This window comes from Pteropus vampyrus, unplaced genomic scaffold (assembly GCF_000151845.1).
Source record: "Pteropus vampyrus isolate Shadow unplaced genomic scaffold, Pvam_2.0 Scaffold86, whole genome shotgun sequence".
Lineage (NCBI taxonomy): Eukaryota > Metazoa > Chordata > Mammalia > Chiroptera > Pteropodidae > Pteropus > Pteropus vampyrus.
The window spans coordinates 3,694,863-3,712,321 of NW_011888867.1; the positions used below are offsets into that span (position 1 = coordinate 3,694,863).

General features: G+C 48.4%; 1 protein-coding gene and 1 non-coding gene across 2 annotated transcripts in view; both read right to left on the reverse strand.

Moving 5' to 3' along the window:
* The window catches only part of TNFRSF8 (TNF receptor superfamily member 8), a 41,119-nt gene that overhangs the window by 3,582 nt on the left and 20,078 nt on the right, over positions 1-17,459 (reverse strand). The window contains exons 7-12 of the mRNA XM_011363521.2: positions 12,470-12,563; positions 12,029-12,159; positions 10,738-10,839; positions 10,549-10,602; positions 3,830-3,855; positions 1,755-1,962 (exon numbers count right to left, since the gene is read on the reverse strand). Of these exons, the coding sequence (XP_011361823.1) occupies positions 1,755-1,962; positions 3,830-3,855; positions 10,549-10,602; positions 10,738-10,839; positions 12,029-12,159; positions 12,470-12,563 (615 nt within the window). The remainder of the gene's footprint in view (positions 1-1,754; positions 1,963-3,829; positions 3,856-10,548; positions 10,603-10,737; positions 10,840-12,028; positions 12,160-12,469; positions 12,564-17,459) is intronic.
* On the reverse strand, positions 16,227-16,345 carry LOC111742146. The gene has a single exon (XR_002781196.1). It is a non-coding gene; the product is annotated as a 5S ribosomal RNA (ribosomal RNA).

Consider the following 17,459-nt stretch of genomic DNA (forward strand, 5'->3'; position numbering starts at 1 on the left):
GGGACTGCCCTGCCTGGTGCCGGGGGAAGGTGACGAAGCTCAGGCCAAAGTTTGGGAAGTGGACAAGATGTGGTACTCCTCTGGGGTGGTGTCAGGAAGACAGAGGGCTCACTGTCCCTTGAGTGTCCCGAGAGAACCTCCACGGCCTTCCCTCGCCACTATTCCCCCTGCGAGTCTTGCAGGCCAGCGCGGCTCTCCCCACTCCCCAGCCCCCACTGTCCTGGGGGCCCAGCACCTGCCTGCCCCGCCCCCTGCACTTCCAGGCACTGCAGTCAGCATGGCCTCAAGCATCCAAATTAGGGCTTATTAGGAAATGCAAAGGACATGCCTTTGGTGGTATTTCCCAATATACATTCTTTTCAGATAAAACTTGTGAAAACCACAATTCCAAAAGTTTCAATTGGATACAAAAGACTCTGCCCAAAAGAGTTCTGTCCACCAAAACACATTTCTGTTTGCCATAGAAATGTGTAGGACAATCACAAATGCCTTATCCCGGTGACGGTTCACCAGAGGGGACAGAGACGGAGCTCACCCAGGCCCTACCCCTGGGGGCTCACAGATAGGTGAGGGGTCAGGGGAAGGCCACAGATACAGTCGCACTGCTCAGTGCTGAGGATGGATGCTGGGTGGGGAGGCCCTGGGTCTGCGGTGCATCTAGTCTACACAGGAGAGTAGAAAGGGCTGGGAAGTCTTCCTGGAGGAGGAGGCGAATAAGCAGGGTACTCAGGACATCAGGACTTAACTAGATTCAAGGGGGTGGAGCTGGCTGTCCCAGGTGAGGAAGCAGCTCCCACAGAGAAGCTCAGAGGTGAGAGAGGACTTGGTAACTTCAGGGAACTGCCACCGAGTGGGAGGACACACGGGGTCAGGAGGTAGGAGAGTCTAGGGGAGAAGGCAGCCCATGCCCAGCCTTGAATGTGGGAATAAGAATCCTGGAATTCATCCCAAGGGACCCCCGGAGGGTTTCAAGCAGGGTGTGACATGGACAGGGATGTGGTCTGGGAGAAACATTCCAGTCAGTCATACCAGGATAGAGAGAAGTGGGAGGCAGGGGGACTCGGCGGGGGGAGGCCGAGGCGGAAGGTTTGGGGTTGGACAGTGACTACTGTTCGGGAAGTGCTGGCCTCTGTGCCCGCAGAGGCCAGGTGGTGGTGGTGTGGACAGGCCAGCGGTTTCAGAGTCTCGCAGCTGCGGGATCGAGTCCCAGCTCTGCCTAGCTGTGTGCTCAGAAGCAGCATTTCACTCCCGAGCCACAGTTTCCCCAATTGTGAAAAGGGGAAGAAGACACCATCCTCAGACAGTTGTGTGACAGTGAGGGCTGACGTTTGCACAGTGCCCGGAATGCATCGGGCAAGGGGCAGGTCTTATGTCACTGTGTATTTTCCTCCTGCCCTGGGGGCTGGGGGTGGCATTCACTTTTCTCTTTAATAAGAGCAGTCACCACGTAGGAGAAACCCCACCAAGACGGCTTCAGGTGATCATGTCACGAACTGTCACCCTGGCCCTATGAAGCCAGTGCTACAACTACTGCTATTTCACAAGCTGCGTGGTGTACCCAAGTCCAGTTTAAGGCTTTCACAAAAAGCATCTCATACTTACCACGGCCCATGGGGGTATCCACATCTCTTCCTGGCTGGTCCTTCTGGACCCAAAGTCTCTGGTTCCAGTTGGGGGCCCAGGGCCCAGCACCCATCTCCCCACTGCCCTCTTAAACCCGATCACACTGGGAACCCCCAAACAGGCCAACTCACCGATCCTGTTATTGGTATGCTCCGCGGTGACCCGGGGCTCAGGAACGTCCCCAAGGGACGGGGGGCTGCTAGCTGGGCTGGCATCCAGCAGCTGCAGCCTTTCCAGGCAGGTTGTCCCCACGTCGGGGCAGGTCGCCACGGCCAGGGGGCTCATTAACCTCAGCTCGTCTGCGCAGGGCTCTGTCACCGATACGCTCCCCTTCAGCTGCTGCGGGCACAGAAACGGGCACTGATGCCAGGTGCCCCGACCTCCCCTAAGACTCTGAACTGTCGGCCCCGGGGACCCTCCCTCTCTGCTTTAAAGCTGCCCTCCTCTACCCCAGGCTCCTCAGGCTCGACAGGCCGATGCATCTGTGTGCTGAGTGCCGGACGTCATGCTGCTTTTAACTTGGACTGAATAATAAAGATCGTGACCACCTCGTACAGAGCATACTGTGTGCGTGGCCCCCAACACACGTCAATCCTCACAGCCACCCTATGAGGTGGCAAATATGAGCACCCTCCCCATTTGACAGATCAGGAAACTGGGGCGCAAAGGAGTCAAGTGACTTACTCAGGGTTAGGAAGTGTCTGGGCCAGTACTTGAACCCTGGTATCTCATTCCAGAATCCACACTTGTACACGTCAGCTCCAGGCCACCCCAACCGCCCAGCCTTGATCTCCTGGATGATAGTCGTTTCTCATTACACTAATGTATTCTAAAAATTACGCTAATTTATTCTAAAAATAGCTGTGTCTTAGAGAAAATGTTGGTTTAAGAAATGCAAAGAGAAATGGTCTCGTGAACTGTTCACGTGTATAACAGTTACCTGCAGCCTTCAAAATGGAACGAGTTTGAGTAATTCTTAACATATAGCTACATAATCCTCAATATTCTTTTATATTAACTTGAAGTCCAAATACATTTTAAATAATTTACTATTAACGTGTTGGCCCACGTAGCCAAAAGATATGACAAACCGATGGATGCCCTTTTCCTGAAATTTCTCGGTATTTTAACAGCAGCTTGTCTGACCGAAGCACATTTGAATGTGATCTCCCACAATTTGAAATTGAACTCATATCGTGGGTCTATTATGTTTAAAAATTAAAGGATGGAAACTTTTCTCCATGTATGAATGTTTGAGTTTAAAAAAAAAAGTAATGGGAGAATTGATAAGTGAAAAAAAAGGTGGGTGAACCATATACATCTGAGACCCAGCCACGTGGGGGGCCCCCTCCCTCAGCTCTGGAAGGCAGCGCCCCTGCTCTCACTCCTCAAGCTGCCCCGGGAGGCTGGGCACAGAGCTGGGAGGACAAGCCCTGGTGAGAACCTGGCGTATGGGCCCCGTCCTGGGTGATCCTGGGAACAGCAAGATCATTTGCAAAGCTGCCAGCCCAGAGCCTGGGCAAAGTGAGCTCTTCATAAAGAGCAGATGAAGGTGGCATCACTAGGCGGCAGTTCACAGTAACTGTTCAAAGCACTGGCTCTGGAGTCACACAAACCTGGGCTCAAATCCTGGTCAATCTACTTTCCAGCTGTGGAACCACCTTTTCTGCCTACGCCTCTGGTTCCTCTGTACTGACCTCTGTGTGTTGTAAGGACTCCTGGGACGGCTTCAAAGAAGCACAAAGCGAGGTGCCTAGTAAGTCCTCGGTGCGTGATGGTTAAGTTTTTGAAAAGCTGAGCTCCTGATTTGTCACCTCAGCCGTGAGGACACGACTCATGGAAGAGTAAAGGAGAAAAGGGGAAATAAATACAGCCTTTCTCCCGACCACACCTGGCACTCGAAGTGGCCCAGACCAAATCCGTGGTCCGGGAGGCCCTTCTGGAAGTCCCCGGCGGGATGAGCCAAGAGCCGGAGGCTGCTGTGGGGGTGGGACTGTGACCTTGGCCAGAACCTGGCTGAGGCCCCGCTGCTCAGAGCCGCCTGCACAGGGCAGACCCAGTCTGAACTTGCAGGGGGAGCCGGCCCCGCCCCCCCAGCCCTGTGGAAGGGGAACGACCCCAGGCAGCTCTCAGAACCAGCAGGTATGTTAGGGAAGGAGTCAGTTCTAGGGGCACCAAGCTGGGGGTGGCGGGTGGGGCTACTTACTATGGGATTCCTCTGGGGCCTAGAACCTGCAAAGAGGAAAAAAGCAATGATTTCACGGGGGGTCCTGCCCCACCCCGAGTGGGCAAATGCTCCCCCTTCCTCCCAGTGGTGGCTGGTACTTAGGCCCTTAGTCTGGAGAGCAGTGCTCAGGTTTCAGGGTCAGTGTCCATCCCCCAGGCCTGGGTCACAGGAGCTCCCTCGTCCAGTGACAGGGAACTGGGGAACCCCAGCTCTCCTCCAGCCACTAAGCCACTCTGCACACTGGATCCCCCCAGCCCACCTGCCCCCCACCACCACACGGAGAGTGGTTCAGGAGAGCCACCCGCCCCAGCTGGAGCCAAGGCGGCTTCTGCTGGCTCAGAAGTTGTTCGGGGGCTACTGCCACTACCAAGTAGTCCCCCAGAACTCCCCAGAACTCCTCAGATCCCACCACACACATGGACGACCTCGAGACGGGATGATAGAGTGGATGATGGGCCCTGAGCACAGCTCTGAACACCCAGCCAGACATTCCTGAAGCCAGGCAACCCTGGAGCCCTTCCGGCTCAGGCCAGCCTGAGTTTGGTGTTCTGTTAACTATGCCTGAAAGAGCCCATGTGACCACCTTCAAAGAAAAGGACAATTGCTCATCAGTCCCCCACCCCACTCCCTGCAATCCGACCCTTCAGTGGGCTCAGGAGGTGTCGACACAATGCTCTTTAGGGCACGACCTCTCTTTCCTCCTCCCAAACTCCCACCCTCCGTTCCAATTTTTCTCTCATATTAAGTAGGGTGCCAGGTCATGGCCAAGTAAGTGTATGTTGACATTTAACCATGGCTCAGAGAGCCGGCAATGGTGCCCAGACCTCTGGCCTCTCCTGGAGCAAATCAACTCCCAGCGCAGGGATGCGCAGCCTCTTATGATCCTCCTACAGAGACAGGGAATACCTTACGGTTAGGTGTGCACACCTGAGCAGAGAAATCTGTTGGAGATGCCAGCATGCCAGCTAAGTGACCTCCAGAACATTCTCTCTGGTTTCAGTAGTTCTGCAGAATCACTAGCCCTGAATCCTAGCTGAAAACTCGCTGGAAGCCAAACAGCCACGATAACACAAATAAGATGGGCAGACCGGACGAGCTGGGTGGTCACCAGGCCAGTGTGGGAAACGCTGTGACATGTCCCTCTTAAATGCCCATCAGCACATGGAGTGTGCGCGTTTAATGCGGAAATAGACCAGGACGATGATGAAAAGTACATGTGTAAAATGACACAGTTCTTGATTCTCGACTTAACAAATGGGCCGAGCTTATTCCACCTGGTAACTGCTGCTCCCAGTGGAGTGGCCACCTTGGGAGGCCATGGCTCACTCCCCCGGCCAGCCACTGTCCCTTGCCTAAGCCATCACTTTGGGAAATATTCTCCGGTATGAGGCACATTCTTTTAAATGACGTCAGTGAAGCCGAATCTTCGTCCTTTGAGAGTGACAAGTTTCGCAAACAGCAACTGTGATTTGCCACCAAGTCATCGGGATGGTGGGATGGGTAGGGGAAGTGTGACAAATAACGAGAGAAAATAACTAAAGGTGATACAATTCAGTCTTGGAGAGGACATGGGTAAACAGGAACACAGCTGCGTGTGCCCTGTGAACTGGTTCCATTTTTCTCAAGAGCCATCTGGCAATAAAAACCTTTTGACCCAGTAATCCCTCTTCTGGGACACACCCTCAGGAAATAAAGGAACGAAAACAAGACCCAGCACAGCAGGGGCACTCATAACCACCAGAAAGCTGACAACAAGCCAGATGCCTAACAACGAGGCCGATGAGGCCGCCCAGCTATCCTGAGCGTTGGCAATGAAACCCCAGCACATTACTCCACCTCTCCCGGCCTTAGTCCCCTCATCTGGAAAACGTGCCAGCTTTGGAGGGTTTTTGTGAAGATTAAATGAGCTCTCATTTCTGGGTATTTATTCGAACAAACCCAGAACACTGCTTCGAAGGGACACGCGCATGCGTGTGCTCGCCACGGCATTATTTACAATAGTCGACATATAGAGGCAACTTGGGCTTCCGTCTGTAGATGAATGAATAAATTAGAGGTGGTACATATATATAATAGAATATTACTCGGTCATTAAAAAAAATGAAAGCGTGCCATCTGCAACAACATGGATGGACCTAGAGGCCATTGTGCTGAGCAGACTAAGTCAGACACAGAAAGACAAATGCCATTTGTTTTCACTTACATGTGGAATCTACACAACAAAACAAACAATCAAAACAGAAACAAATTCATAGATAAAGAACATTTTGATGGTTACCAGATGGGTGGGGTTGGGGGAAATCAGTGAAACACAGGAAAGGATTAAGAAACATAAATTAGTAGTTACAAAATAGTCATGGGTCTGTCAAGTATACCATGAGAAATATTATAGTCAATAATACTGTAATAACTAGGTGTGTCAGATGGGCACTAGTTTTATTGGGATAATCACTTTATACGTTATATAAATATCTAATCACTATATCGTACACCTGAAACTAATATAATATTCTATGTCAACTGTAACTAAAAGATAAAGAAATTAGTTTAAAAAAAAAAAAGATTAAATGAGCTCTCAAAAGTAAAGTAGCCCAGTGATCAATCACATTGAAATCCTGTCCCTCTGATATGAGGCAATGAAAATGACCCTGTACCTGCACGGGGTGCCACCCTAAACCTGTGACCCAATCTGGTCAGGAGAGAAGCACCAGACGAATTCCAACAGAATTTGAAACAATTTCAAACTTACAGAAAAGTCTGCCCTACAACATAACTGAGCAGTCCCCCCTCAAAACTGCTAAGGTCGTCAAAGACAAGGAAGGTCAGAAACTATCACAGCCCAGAGGAGGCTGAGGACTAAGCGTAATGTGGTGTCCTGGGTGGGATCCTGAAACAGGAAAAGGGACATTAGGTGAAAACTAAATCTGAATAGACTATGGGCTTTAGTTAATAGTAATGCGACATCAGTTCTTTCATTGTGACAAATTACCCACCATACTAATGTTAGAAATTAATGAGAGAGGAAACTAGCTAAAAGGTATATGGGGACTCTATTATCTTCTCAAGTTTTCTGTAAATCTAGAACTGCTCTAAAAAAATTAAGTTTATTTAAAAAAATTTTTAAATTAAAACATTAAAAAGGGAAGGCGCCCAGGACACTGCTTAGCACATAGTGCGTCTCAAGACGTTAATGTGGCTTGGTACTCTATCACGCCGAAGAGACAACCAGCTTTCGATACTGATTCTGAGAAATAAGCACAGAATAATATGAAGGTGGAAAGGTAGAATCCAGAAGGTATCAACACATGCCTCTAGCCATGTCATAACCCACATGTATACTTTGATAAAGACCCAGAACAAATTGTGCCACGTACAGAAGTCAGATTTCCTAAGTGCTTTTACCTTAAAACTGCCACTTAAGTCCACTGTCTTCCTTTATTGGTTCCATTGCTTTTGGAATGACTGTGATGTTCCCGTAAACACAGCCAGGGTGCCAGCTCCAGCTCCCCGCAACAAGGACACGGTATCATGGGGCTGCCCCGAGGGCCACTGCCACTGAGCACCTGAGTTCTGACTCATGAATTAATGGTCCCTTCCACCCCCGTCACTCTCCCCTTTCAGCCCCATCCCCTCTGTGGCCTGGGGTCTCAGCTGCTATGGGAAGCAGAAGAGACTCACGGGGGGAGTCTGGCACAGAGGTTCAGCCAGGCTTCAGCAACTGGAACTCCTTCCTTCACATCCCCGGGCTCCTTGGAGAGATGGCGGACTCCAGGGCGGGGACAGGAAGAGTACGAGCTAAGATGGGAACATCTTGGAAGTGCTCCGGACACTAAAGGATGGGGAAGAAAGGACACGGGAGCCAGCCTAAGGCTAGTTACATGGCCTCAAAGCACCTCCCTTCAAAAGACTTAGCAATTACCAAGGAGGAGAGAGCAACTTCGCGGTGGGATCTTGAAAGTGGCAAGGTCTTGGATGCGAAGGAAGAGACAGGAACAGACCCAAAGTCAAGGGGACTCCAGAGGCGCGACGACCAAATGCAGCATGATGGATTATTTTGCTATAAAGGACATTATTGGGATAGAAGAAGAAACTTGAATGGGGTCTGAGAATTAGTGGGTGGTGATGCATCAAGGTGATTTCGATGGTTTTACTACAGTCGTGTGAAAATATGCTCTGATGGTGTATGAAATTCACACTGAAATCTCAGAGATGGTAAGGCATGAAGCCAGTGACTTACTCTCGAATGGGTCAGAAAAAGCAAGTTCTTTGTACTGTACTTGAGACTTTTCTGTAAGTTTGAAATTGTTTCAAAACGAAGAAAACATTTTTTCAATTTAAACTTGCCTAGAGTAACCTATAAAGTAATGACTTTGATGTCCATTAAAATGAAAGATTAAAAGAATTTTAATCAGTGTTTCTCAACCAGAAACGATTTTCCTCCCAGGGAACATTTGGCAAAGTCTGCAGACATTGTCGTTTGTCTACCAGTGTCCGGTGGGTGGAGAGACCAGGGAAACTGCCTAACACCCTACAATCACGGGACAGCCCCCCACGGCAAAGAATGATCTGGACCCGAATGTCAATAGTCTGAGGGTCAAAGACCCTTTTAACAAAAATCTCACCACCCACATAATCCTGGTTGTCCTGCTTATTAATCAGATGGCCTTAAACAAATTCCCTCATCTTCCCGTGCCTCCGGTTCCTCATGGTGAAGCGGGGTGATAAGTGGTGACGAATGAACTGCTTGTCACACCGAGTGCTGCCCCAGCCTTGCAGTTCCCAGACGGGGACAGCTGGAGCGTCCACTTCTGCCCTGCTGGCCTTTAGTCTTTTTGAGCAACTGACACAGGTTAAGCTAGGACAGTTTCTGTACCCAGCACAGAGCCACTAGGAAGAGCTCAGTGACGTGATTTCAATATGTAAATGGAACAAGTGAATGAACGCTCCTTCACCCCTGTGGCCCCCATAGCTCCAGAGGGATGGGGTGTCCACCCTGCTCAGTCCGTTCTCATCCTGTGCCCTGTGTGCCGACCCTGGCCTCACCTTCCTTCCGTCTCAGGCCTGGGGACCCAGATCCCCAGGGACCCACCGGAACCCAGAGGGCCAGAACCAGCCCCAAACTGGATGGCCACCACTGAGTCTCAGGGCTCGGGGTTCCTTGTAGGCCTGGCTTCTGAAAGGAAGGTGTTTTTTTTTTTTTCTTTCTCTCTCTCTCTCTCTATTTTTTGTATGTGACAAAACTGCTATCACAAAGGTTCGAAGAAAAAAAATAAACTGACGGCAATGGAAATTTTAATACTAGAAAAATGTCAAGAAAGCAAACATGGGTTTCAATGAGACACTGAGCCTGACAGCTCATGGAAAAAGGCTTGAAACTATCAAAACACAAAAACCCCCCTTGTGAAGGGAACACTAGCACCTGCTTGTGAAACTCATCAAATTCAAAACATGCCTCAGTGGACTGTTTTTGTGCCCAAGTCAAAAGTCAGGCTACAGCAAGGGTCTCCAAGGGCCCTGGGGAGACGGGGGCCACAGGGCCATGACCTGGCCTGGGCTGACCACTTGGCTCCCGGGTGGGCATGGGGTGGTGGATAGAGCTTGGGAGGAGGAAGGCAGAGGGGACAGGACTGAGCCCTCTCCAAACAAAACCCAAATCTCAAGGGCCAGCGTCTGGTAGTGGCACTTATTAAGCTGTGGGCCAGTTAGCCACCTCCTTACAGAATGAAGATCAGCACCCATCTCCCCTGGGGTTCCTGGGTCAGTGAGAGCCTCCAGCGGAGCCTGCCTGGAACCGTGTTTGCTCCTGCCCCATGGCCAGGGCCCAGTGCACGAGCTGCTGAGGGAGGCCTTGCCCCGCCTTGAAAGGGGCGGCACGGGAGGGAGAAGACACTTGGCACAAGATGACTGGGGACACCCCGCCACCAGGTAAGAGGTGGGTGCTGTTGCCTGGATGGGTGAGGAGGGCCAGGAGCTCTGGAAGGCTGCCTGGAGGAGGTGGCCTGGAGCCTGGAAAGGGATCAGAGAGCAAGGACCAGGGAGGGGCTCAGAACAACCTAGAACTCAGGAAGGCCTGGGATTCCTGGTGAGGAAAGAGGCCCCAGACACAGGCCGGTCAGCAAACCGTGGCCACGGTTCATTGAGCACAGACCGCGTGCAGACACTCTGCACAGTGCTCAACAGGCCCCATCTCGACTGAGCCACACGCCACCCTCTGAAGTAGGTCCTACTGTCCCCATTTTACAGACGGGGAAACTAAGTGGCAGAGGAATTGAGTAAATCGCCCAGGTCACGTGGCTTGTAAGTAGCAGCACCAGGATTCCAGCCCTACCAGCCTGCCCTACTGACCCCAATGCCCCTGGGCTGCCAGCTCGAGAGAGGGGATGGGAGGAATGGGAGGCTGGGAAGTGGGGAGAGAGGGGAGAGAGGAACGAACGGCATTCAGGAAGCCCCTCCTGGGGCGCTGCGGAGGAACCCCGGAAAGCTAAGTAGACCTCCAAACCTTCACGCCAGCTCCCCACCTGCACCGTCCGTGCCGTCAGTTTCCACCCACGTTACACTCCCATCACGGACGAGGTCGGAGAGAGGAGTACTTGTGGGAAGCCATACAGAGGGAGCCCAAGGGAGCCCCAAACCCAGGGCCCAGAGCTGTCACATGTCCATGTGGCTCGAGCAGCCCCTCTGGACGTCCGGACACTTACCCACGGGCTCCGGCTTGGGCCGGAAGGTCTGGACTGGGTAGCACAGGTGGAGCTCTGAAATGATACCAGGAAGGAGACTGGAGATGCCAGCCTCAGAGAGCCTCGGAGGGCAGGGTGGGGCGGGCACCCAGGCCAGGACAGCACGGAGCGCCCAGCCCTCCCCGAGGCCCCGAGGACACATCCACTCACTCTGCCGAATCCACTTCCAGCAGGCCCTTCGGTGGCACAGGAAGAAGGAGCTGGAGCCGACGACCACGACCAGCACGAGGATCAAACAGAGGAGCGCGGGTCCTGGAACACGGAGAGGCCCTCAGTCCACATCACGGTCGTGAGCCAGGGCACGCGAGCCAGCTCTCGCCTTCGCGTGGCTCCCAGGACTGAAACCAGGCCCTGTATCTACCCGGTCCAGCCCTTTACCCACCTTCCCTCCCTCACCTGGCTCCACTCAGGTGGCTTAATAGGGAGAAAAAAACAAACCGTTTCTAGAGGGTGAGAAATTGAGCCAAGGAACCAGAATGAAGAAGGCACTGAGGTCCGAAGGGATGAGGTCTGGGGACCGTGGAGGAGGGCACGCGTGACGTGCAGCCCTGAGCAGCCGACAAGCAGACAACAAAGTGCCAAGCCTGCTCAAACTCCCAGCCTCCCCTCTAGACGGACGCTCCATGCGGGCAGATATGGGGTCTGCTCTGCCCCAGCAAGTGCTCCCTGAATGAGGGAATCCACAGCCCTGTGCCACAGGGCTCCATTGCCATCTCCGTTTTACAAACGAGGGGCACGGAGGCTCTCAAAGGTCAAGGAACTCGGTCAAGGTCAGCCTGAGGGTAAACGGCAGAATCCCGCTCGGGCGGGCCAGGGGGCCTCCAGCACCCACGCGCTGAACCACTATCTAGGTCTATTTCTTCACATCTTAGTACTTAACTTGCCTCCTCCTTTCCTTTTGCTGTTTACGAAGACGGTGTAACTAGTTACTGCTTTTAGTGCATTTTTAGAGGTTAAAAAGTAGTACGAGGCAAGGAAGTACTTCTCAAGCTCTAACGTGCACATGAATCTCCTGGGAACCAAGTTAAAATGCAGACTCCGTTCGGTAGGGCTGGGGCGGGGCCCCCAATTTGTTTTTCTAACAAGTTGCTGATGCTGCAAGTCCAGCACCACGTTCTGAGAACGCCTGGTCTGAGAACTACCGCTACCTAGGGCCCAAGACTGGAACTTCAGGTTCTGAAATGAACTGCCCTCAGCGTGAACCGAGTAGTTTCTGAGTGGCAGTTATGGGTCGTGGGGAGGAAGCTGTGAGTGAAACCCCTGTCCACAGGAATTAAGGAAGAATCACTAGCAAGTGAGAGCCGCAGCCCCAGCCGAAGAGGCCAGAAACCTGGGGTCCACCTTGGTCTCCCCACTCAGTGGATGCCATCACCTGGGGAGAAGCCACCCTCCTTCTGACCCCCTGACAGGAAGGCCCTGACTCCTGGGGTGTGATCATTACCTGAAACCAGACGGGGCCTTCCCGTGGAGGAGGAAGAGACGGCAGCACTCGTTGAGATGGAGTTGTACCCCGAGGGGGGGGTGACACCCCCTCCATGCCCCTTGGACAGGGGGATCCGGGAGGGGACAGGGCTGCAGGGAGAGAAGCAAGAGGCAAGACCGATGACGATGGAAGTGGAAGAACGCAAGTGGGCGCTCGGGAATAACTCCCTGTCCCTAGAGATCGTGCAGACGGGCCTGAGTCCCCAGAGCTTCTGCCCACAGCCTCTGCCCGCGCTCCGAGGGCGGCAACTGCATTTCTAGGCCTTCTGGCTCTCCAGTGGTGCCAGCAGAGAGCTGGGCACACATGCTCCAAAATGACTTGCGGGCTTGGCACAGAAACCCAGCCCAGACCCCGCCTCTACCCCCATCCCAGCTACCCACAAAGGGGCCAGGGAGTCACCTGGCGGGCATTTGGATGTCCTCTGGGTTGGTGCTGCAGTTGAGGTGAGTCCCCAGGGGAGGTGGTTCATGGGTGGTGTCCCGCTCAGCTGTACCTGCAGAGAGTGGTCTTAAGAGTCAGTGCCAAGGAGCCTGACCAAAATGTAGGATATCTGGACACTGGAATATTGTTTGGCAATAAAAAAGGAAGTATTAACACATGCTACAGCATGGATGAACCTCGAAAATGTTATACTTAGTGAAAGAAGCCCTTTCTGACACAGAAGAACATATATTAAAAATGTCTAAATAATGCTTATCTAGAGGGACAGAAAGTAGATTAGTGGTTGTCTGGGCTGGGGATGGACGAGTTGACCACTAAAGGGCACGAGGTTTCTTAACATTAACCCGAAAATAAAACCCAAAGTAAGAGACAATAGGTGTTTATTCGAGGTCCAAAACAATAGCTATTTGGGAAGAATGATTCAGGCAGAAACCCAAATACTTTTCCAATTCGGAGGCAGAGGGAGAGGGTATTTATGAGAAAAGGAAGGGGCACAATTACATCAATAGAATGTTAATTACATCAACAGAAGGCAGGCATTTCTGTAAGTGCAGATAAATAAACATAGCGATGTTTATTCTAAAGGATGTTTTAATTTTCCGTCCAGTGGTCATAATATCGGCTTTCTTGTTATCTTTGCAACCAGTTCTTTGGGGCACAGGCTTCTTTAGGCCCGGTCCAAAGGTTATTTTGCCATTTTAACATTCCAAAGGTCTGAGGCATCAGATGTGCAAGGCGATTCCTCTTGGATGGCAGCTCTGACCTCGTTTTTATATTTTTTTCATTTTTTATTAAATTTATTGGGGTAACATTAGTTCATAACATTAATAAGTTTCGAGTGTACAACTTCATAACAAAACATCTGTATATCGCGTTGTGTGCTCACCGCCCAAAGTCTAGTCTCGTTCTGTCACCGTTTATTTGACCCCCTTTACCCTCTTCATCTTTCCCCCGTGCTCCTTCCCCTCGGGTGACCGCCATCCTGTTGTGTCTGTGAGTCTGCTTGGTTGGTTGCTTTGGTTCATTTGCTGCTTTCTGTTTTACATCCCACATACGAGTGAAATCATATGGTTCTTGTCCTTTTCCATCTGACTTATTTCGCTTAGCATGATACTCTCAAGATCCATCCACGTTGTCACAAATGGCAATATTTCGTCATTTTTATGGCTGAATAGTATTCCATTGTGTGTATGTACCACCTCTTTATCCAGCCATCTGTCAAAGGACACTTAGGTTGTTTCCATGTCTTGGCTATTGCAAATAATGCTGCAAGGAACATAGGGGTGTATATATCTTTACAAATGAATGTTTTCGATTTTGGGGGGTAGATACCCAGAAGAAGGATTGCTAGGTCATATGGTAATCCCAGTCTTAATTTTTTGAGGAACGTCCATATATTTTCTATAGTGGCTGTACCAGTTTACATCCCCATCAGCAGGGTACATGGGTTCCTTTTTCTCTATATTCTCTCTAACACTTGTGATTTCTTATCTTATTGATAATAGTCATTCTAACAGGTGTGAGATGGTATCTCATTGTGCTTTTGATTTGCACTTCCCTTATAGCTAACGAAGTTGAGCATCTTTTCATATATCTGTTGGCCATTTGTATGTCTTCTTGGGAAAAGTGTCTGTTCAGATCCTCCGCCCATTTTTTAATTGGACTGTTTTCTTGTTAAGTTGTGTGAGTTCTTTATATATTTTGGATAATTAGCTCCTTATAGGTGTTATCATTTGCAAATATCTTCTCCCATTCAGTTTATTGCCTTTTTGTTTTGTTGATGGTTTCTTTAGATTGTGCAGAGCTTTTTAATTTGGTATAGTCTCATTTATTTATTTTTGCTTCTACTTCCCTTGCCTTTAGGGTCAAGTTCACAAAAACCCCTCTAGGACCAAGATCCATAAGTTTAGCACTTATGTTTTTTTCTATTGTTTTTTACTTATGTATTTTATTGTTTTATTTATGTATTTCATTGTTTCAAGTCTTAGATTCGAGTTTTTAATCCACTTTAATTTTCCTATATGGTATCAGATAGCAGTCCAGTTTCACTCTTTTGCATGTGGCTTTCCCATTTTCTCAGCACCATTTATTGAAGAGGCTTTCCTTTTTCCACTTTTGTTGAAAATTAGTTGTTCCTTTGTTGAAAATTAGTTGCTCTTATATGTGTGGGTTTCTTGAGGCTCTCAATTCTGTTTCATTGGTCTGTGTGTCTGTTTTTCTATCAGCACCATACTATTTTAATTATTGTTGCTCTGTAGCAGAATTTGAAGTCAAGGAGTGTGATACCTCTGGCTTTGTTCTTTTTTCTGAGGATTGCTTGGCTATTCAGGGTCTTTTGTGATTCCATACAAATCTGATGGTTTTTTGTTCTAATTCTTTGAAAAATGCCATGGGGATTTTAATGGGGATTGCATTATATCTGTATAGAGCTTTGGATAATATGGCCATTTTAACTATGTTCATTCTTCCAATCCATGAACACGAACTATCTCTCCATTTCTTTGTGTCTTCTTCAATTTCTTTCGACAGCGTCTTGTAGTTTTCAGTGTACATGACTTCACTTCTTTTGCTAAGTTTATTCCTAGGTATTTTATCCTTTTTGTTGCCATTGCAAATGGGTTTGTTTTCTTCATTTCTCGTTCTGACATTTCACTGTGAGTATACAGGAATGCAATGGATTTTTGCACATCAATTTTGAACCCTGCAACTTTGCCGTATTTGTTTATCGTTTCTAAGAGTCTGATGCCATTTTTAAGGTAGCCCTGTTTATATTATTTTTTTATAGTTGTCATAGTTTCACAACTTTGTAAATTTCTTAAAAAATCATGGAATTGTACACTTAAATAGATTTTATAGCACAGAACTCGTACCTCGACCAAGCTGTTTTTAAAAATTGAGTCTTTCTCCCCAAAGTGATGATGGTAATTAACAATAGGATGGGATCGGTATGGTAGATTGCACGACGGGTCCAACTTCTCTCCCCGCCCCATATCGACATTCTGCCAGGTGACTCTGCAGCTCCTCCAGGTTGAGGCAAGTGCTGTCTGTCTGTGCCCTGGCCCCACTCGTGCCTGAACTTGGCTGTCAGACTTTTCCAGTCAGTGGAATGGGATGGAAATGACAGTGTGCTCCTTCCCAGTTGGGCCTTCGAGGCATCTGTTCTTCCACTCACCCCAATTTCTGCACTTCTACCACTGCCATGAGGAGACCCAGGTGGGCGGCCAGCTCCCGCTGGTCCCAGAAGTGTGAGAAACACAGAGAGAAAAACCAAACCAAACCTGGGAGCCCAGGCAAGACGGCAGAGCAGCCTAGCTGACCCATGGAGTGAGAGATGAATGCTGAAGTGAATATCAAGGTTGTTTGTAATGCACTGTTCCTGCCGCTGTAGTTGTCTGAGACAATCAGATTTCTATTTCAAAAGATCGAAGTGTAAAAAATGTCCCTCCTCTCCAGCCTCCTGTGATCATGTATGAAGGTGGCCTGGTGATGATCACCTTCTGATTTTATTTATGAAAAACCTGATAAATATAAATAAATAAATTTAAATATCTCTTGGCATTTAAAGGAAGTCTCAATTTTTAAAGTTCTTTCTTTTTCGTTGTTTTGGTTTTTGTTTGTTTGTTTTGGTTTTTGTTTTAAGTGAGGCAACCTTTGGTTGACCTCACAGATTGCAAGGACCTTGTCAGCTTACAACCCCTTATTTTTTTATTTTTTACGCCTACAGCACCTGGTCTTCCTAGGTGGTCTCCCATCCAAGTACTAACCAGGCCTGACCCTGCTTAGCTTCCAAGATCAGACGGGATCAGGCTTGTTCAGGGTAGCATGGCCGTAAACATAAAGTTCTTTCTTTTGAAATTAACTTTATTGGGACATAATTTATATAGAAGACAATTCCCCTAAGTGTTCGGTTTGATGAATTTTGAAGAATGTATACTTCCCTGTAACGATAACTCCATTCAAGGTCTAGAGCAATTAATTTGATACACCACATAAACAAAATGAAGGATAAAAATCATATATTCATATCAAGAGATAAAAAAGCATTTGACAACATCCAACATCCATTTTTGATAAAACCTCTCAGCAAAGAGGGGATAGAAGGAACATATCTCAACAAAATAAAGGCCATAGGTGACAAACCCACAGCTAACATCATACTCAGTGATAATAAGCTGAAAGCTTTTTCCTTAATATCAAGAACAAGACAAGAATGTCCACTTTCACCACTTTTATTCAAGATAGTATTGGAAGTCCCAACCACTGCAATCAGACAAAAAAAGAAATAAAAGCCATCCAAATTATAAAGGAAGAAGTAAAACTGTCATTATTTGCAGATGATATGATACTATATAGAGAGAACCCTAAAGATTCTACCAAAAAGCTATTAGAACTAATAAATCAATTTGTTAGTAGCAGGATATGAAATTAATATTCAGAAATCAATTGCCTTTTATACAAAAATAACAAACTATCAGAAAGAGAAATTAAGAAAACAATCTCATTTACAATTGGATCAAAAAGAATAAAATACTTAGGAATAAATCTAACCAAGGAGATAAAAGACCTGTACTCAGAAAACTATAGGACACTGAAGAAAGAAATTGAAGAAAATACAAATAAATAAAAAGCTATACCATGCACATGGATAGGGAGAATTAACATCATGAAAATGTCCACACTACCCAAAAAGCAACCTATAGATTCAATGCAATTCCTATCAAAATATCAATGGCATTTTTATCAGAAACAGAACAAACAATCCTAAAATTTACATGGATCTACAAAAGACCCTGAATAGCCAAAGTAATCTAGAGAAAGAAGAACAAAGTTGAAGGTATCACGCTACCTGATATCAAACTATACCACAAGGCTATAGTTATCAAAATAACATGGTATTGGCATAAAACAGACACACAGATCAATGGAACAGAATAGAGAGCCCAGAAAT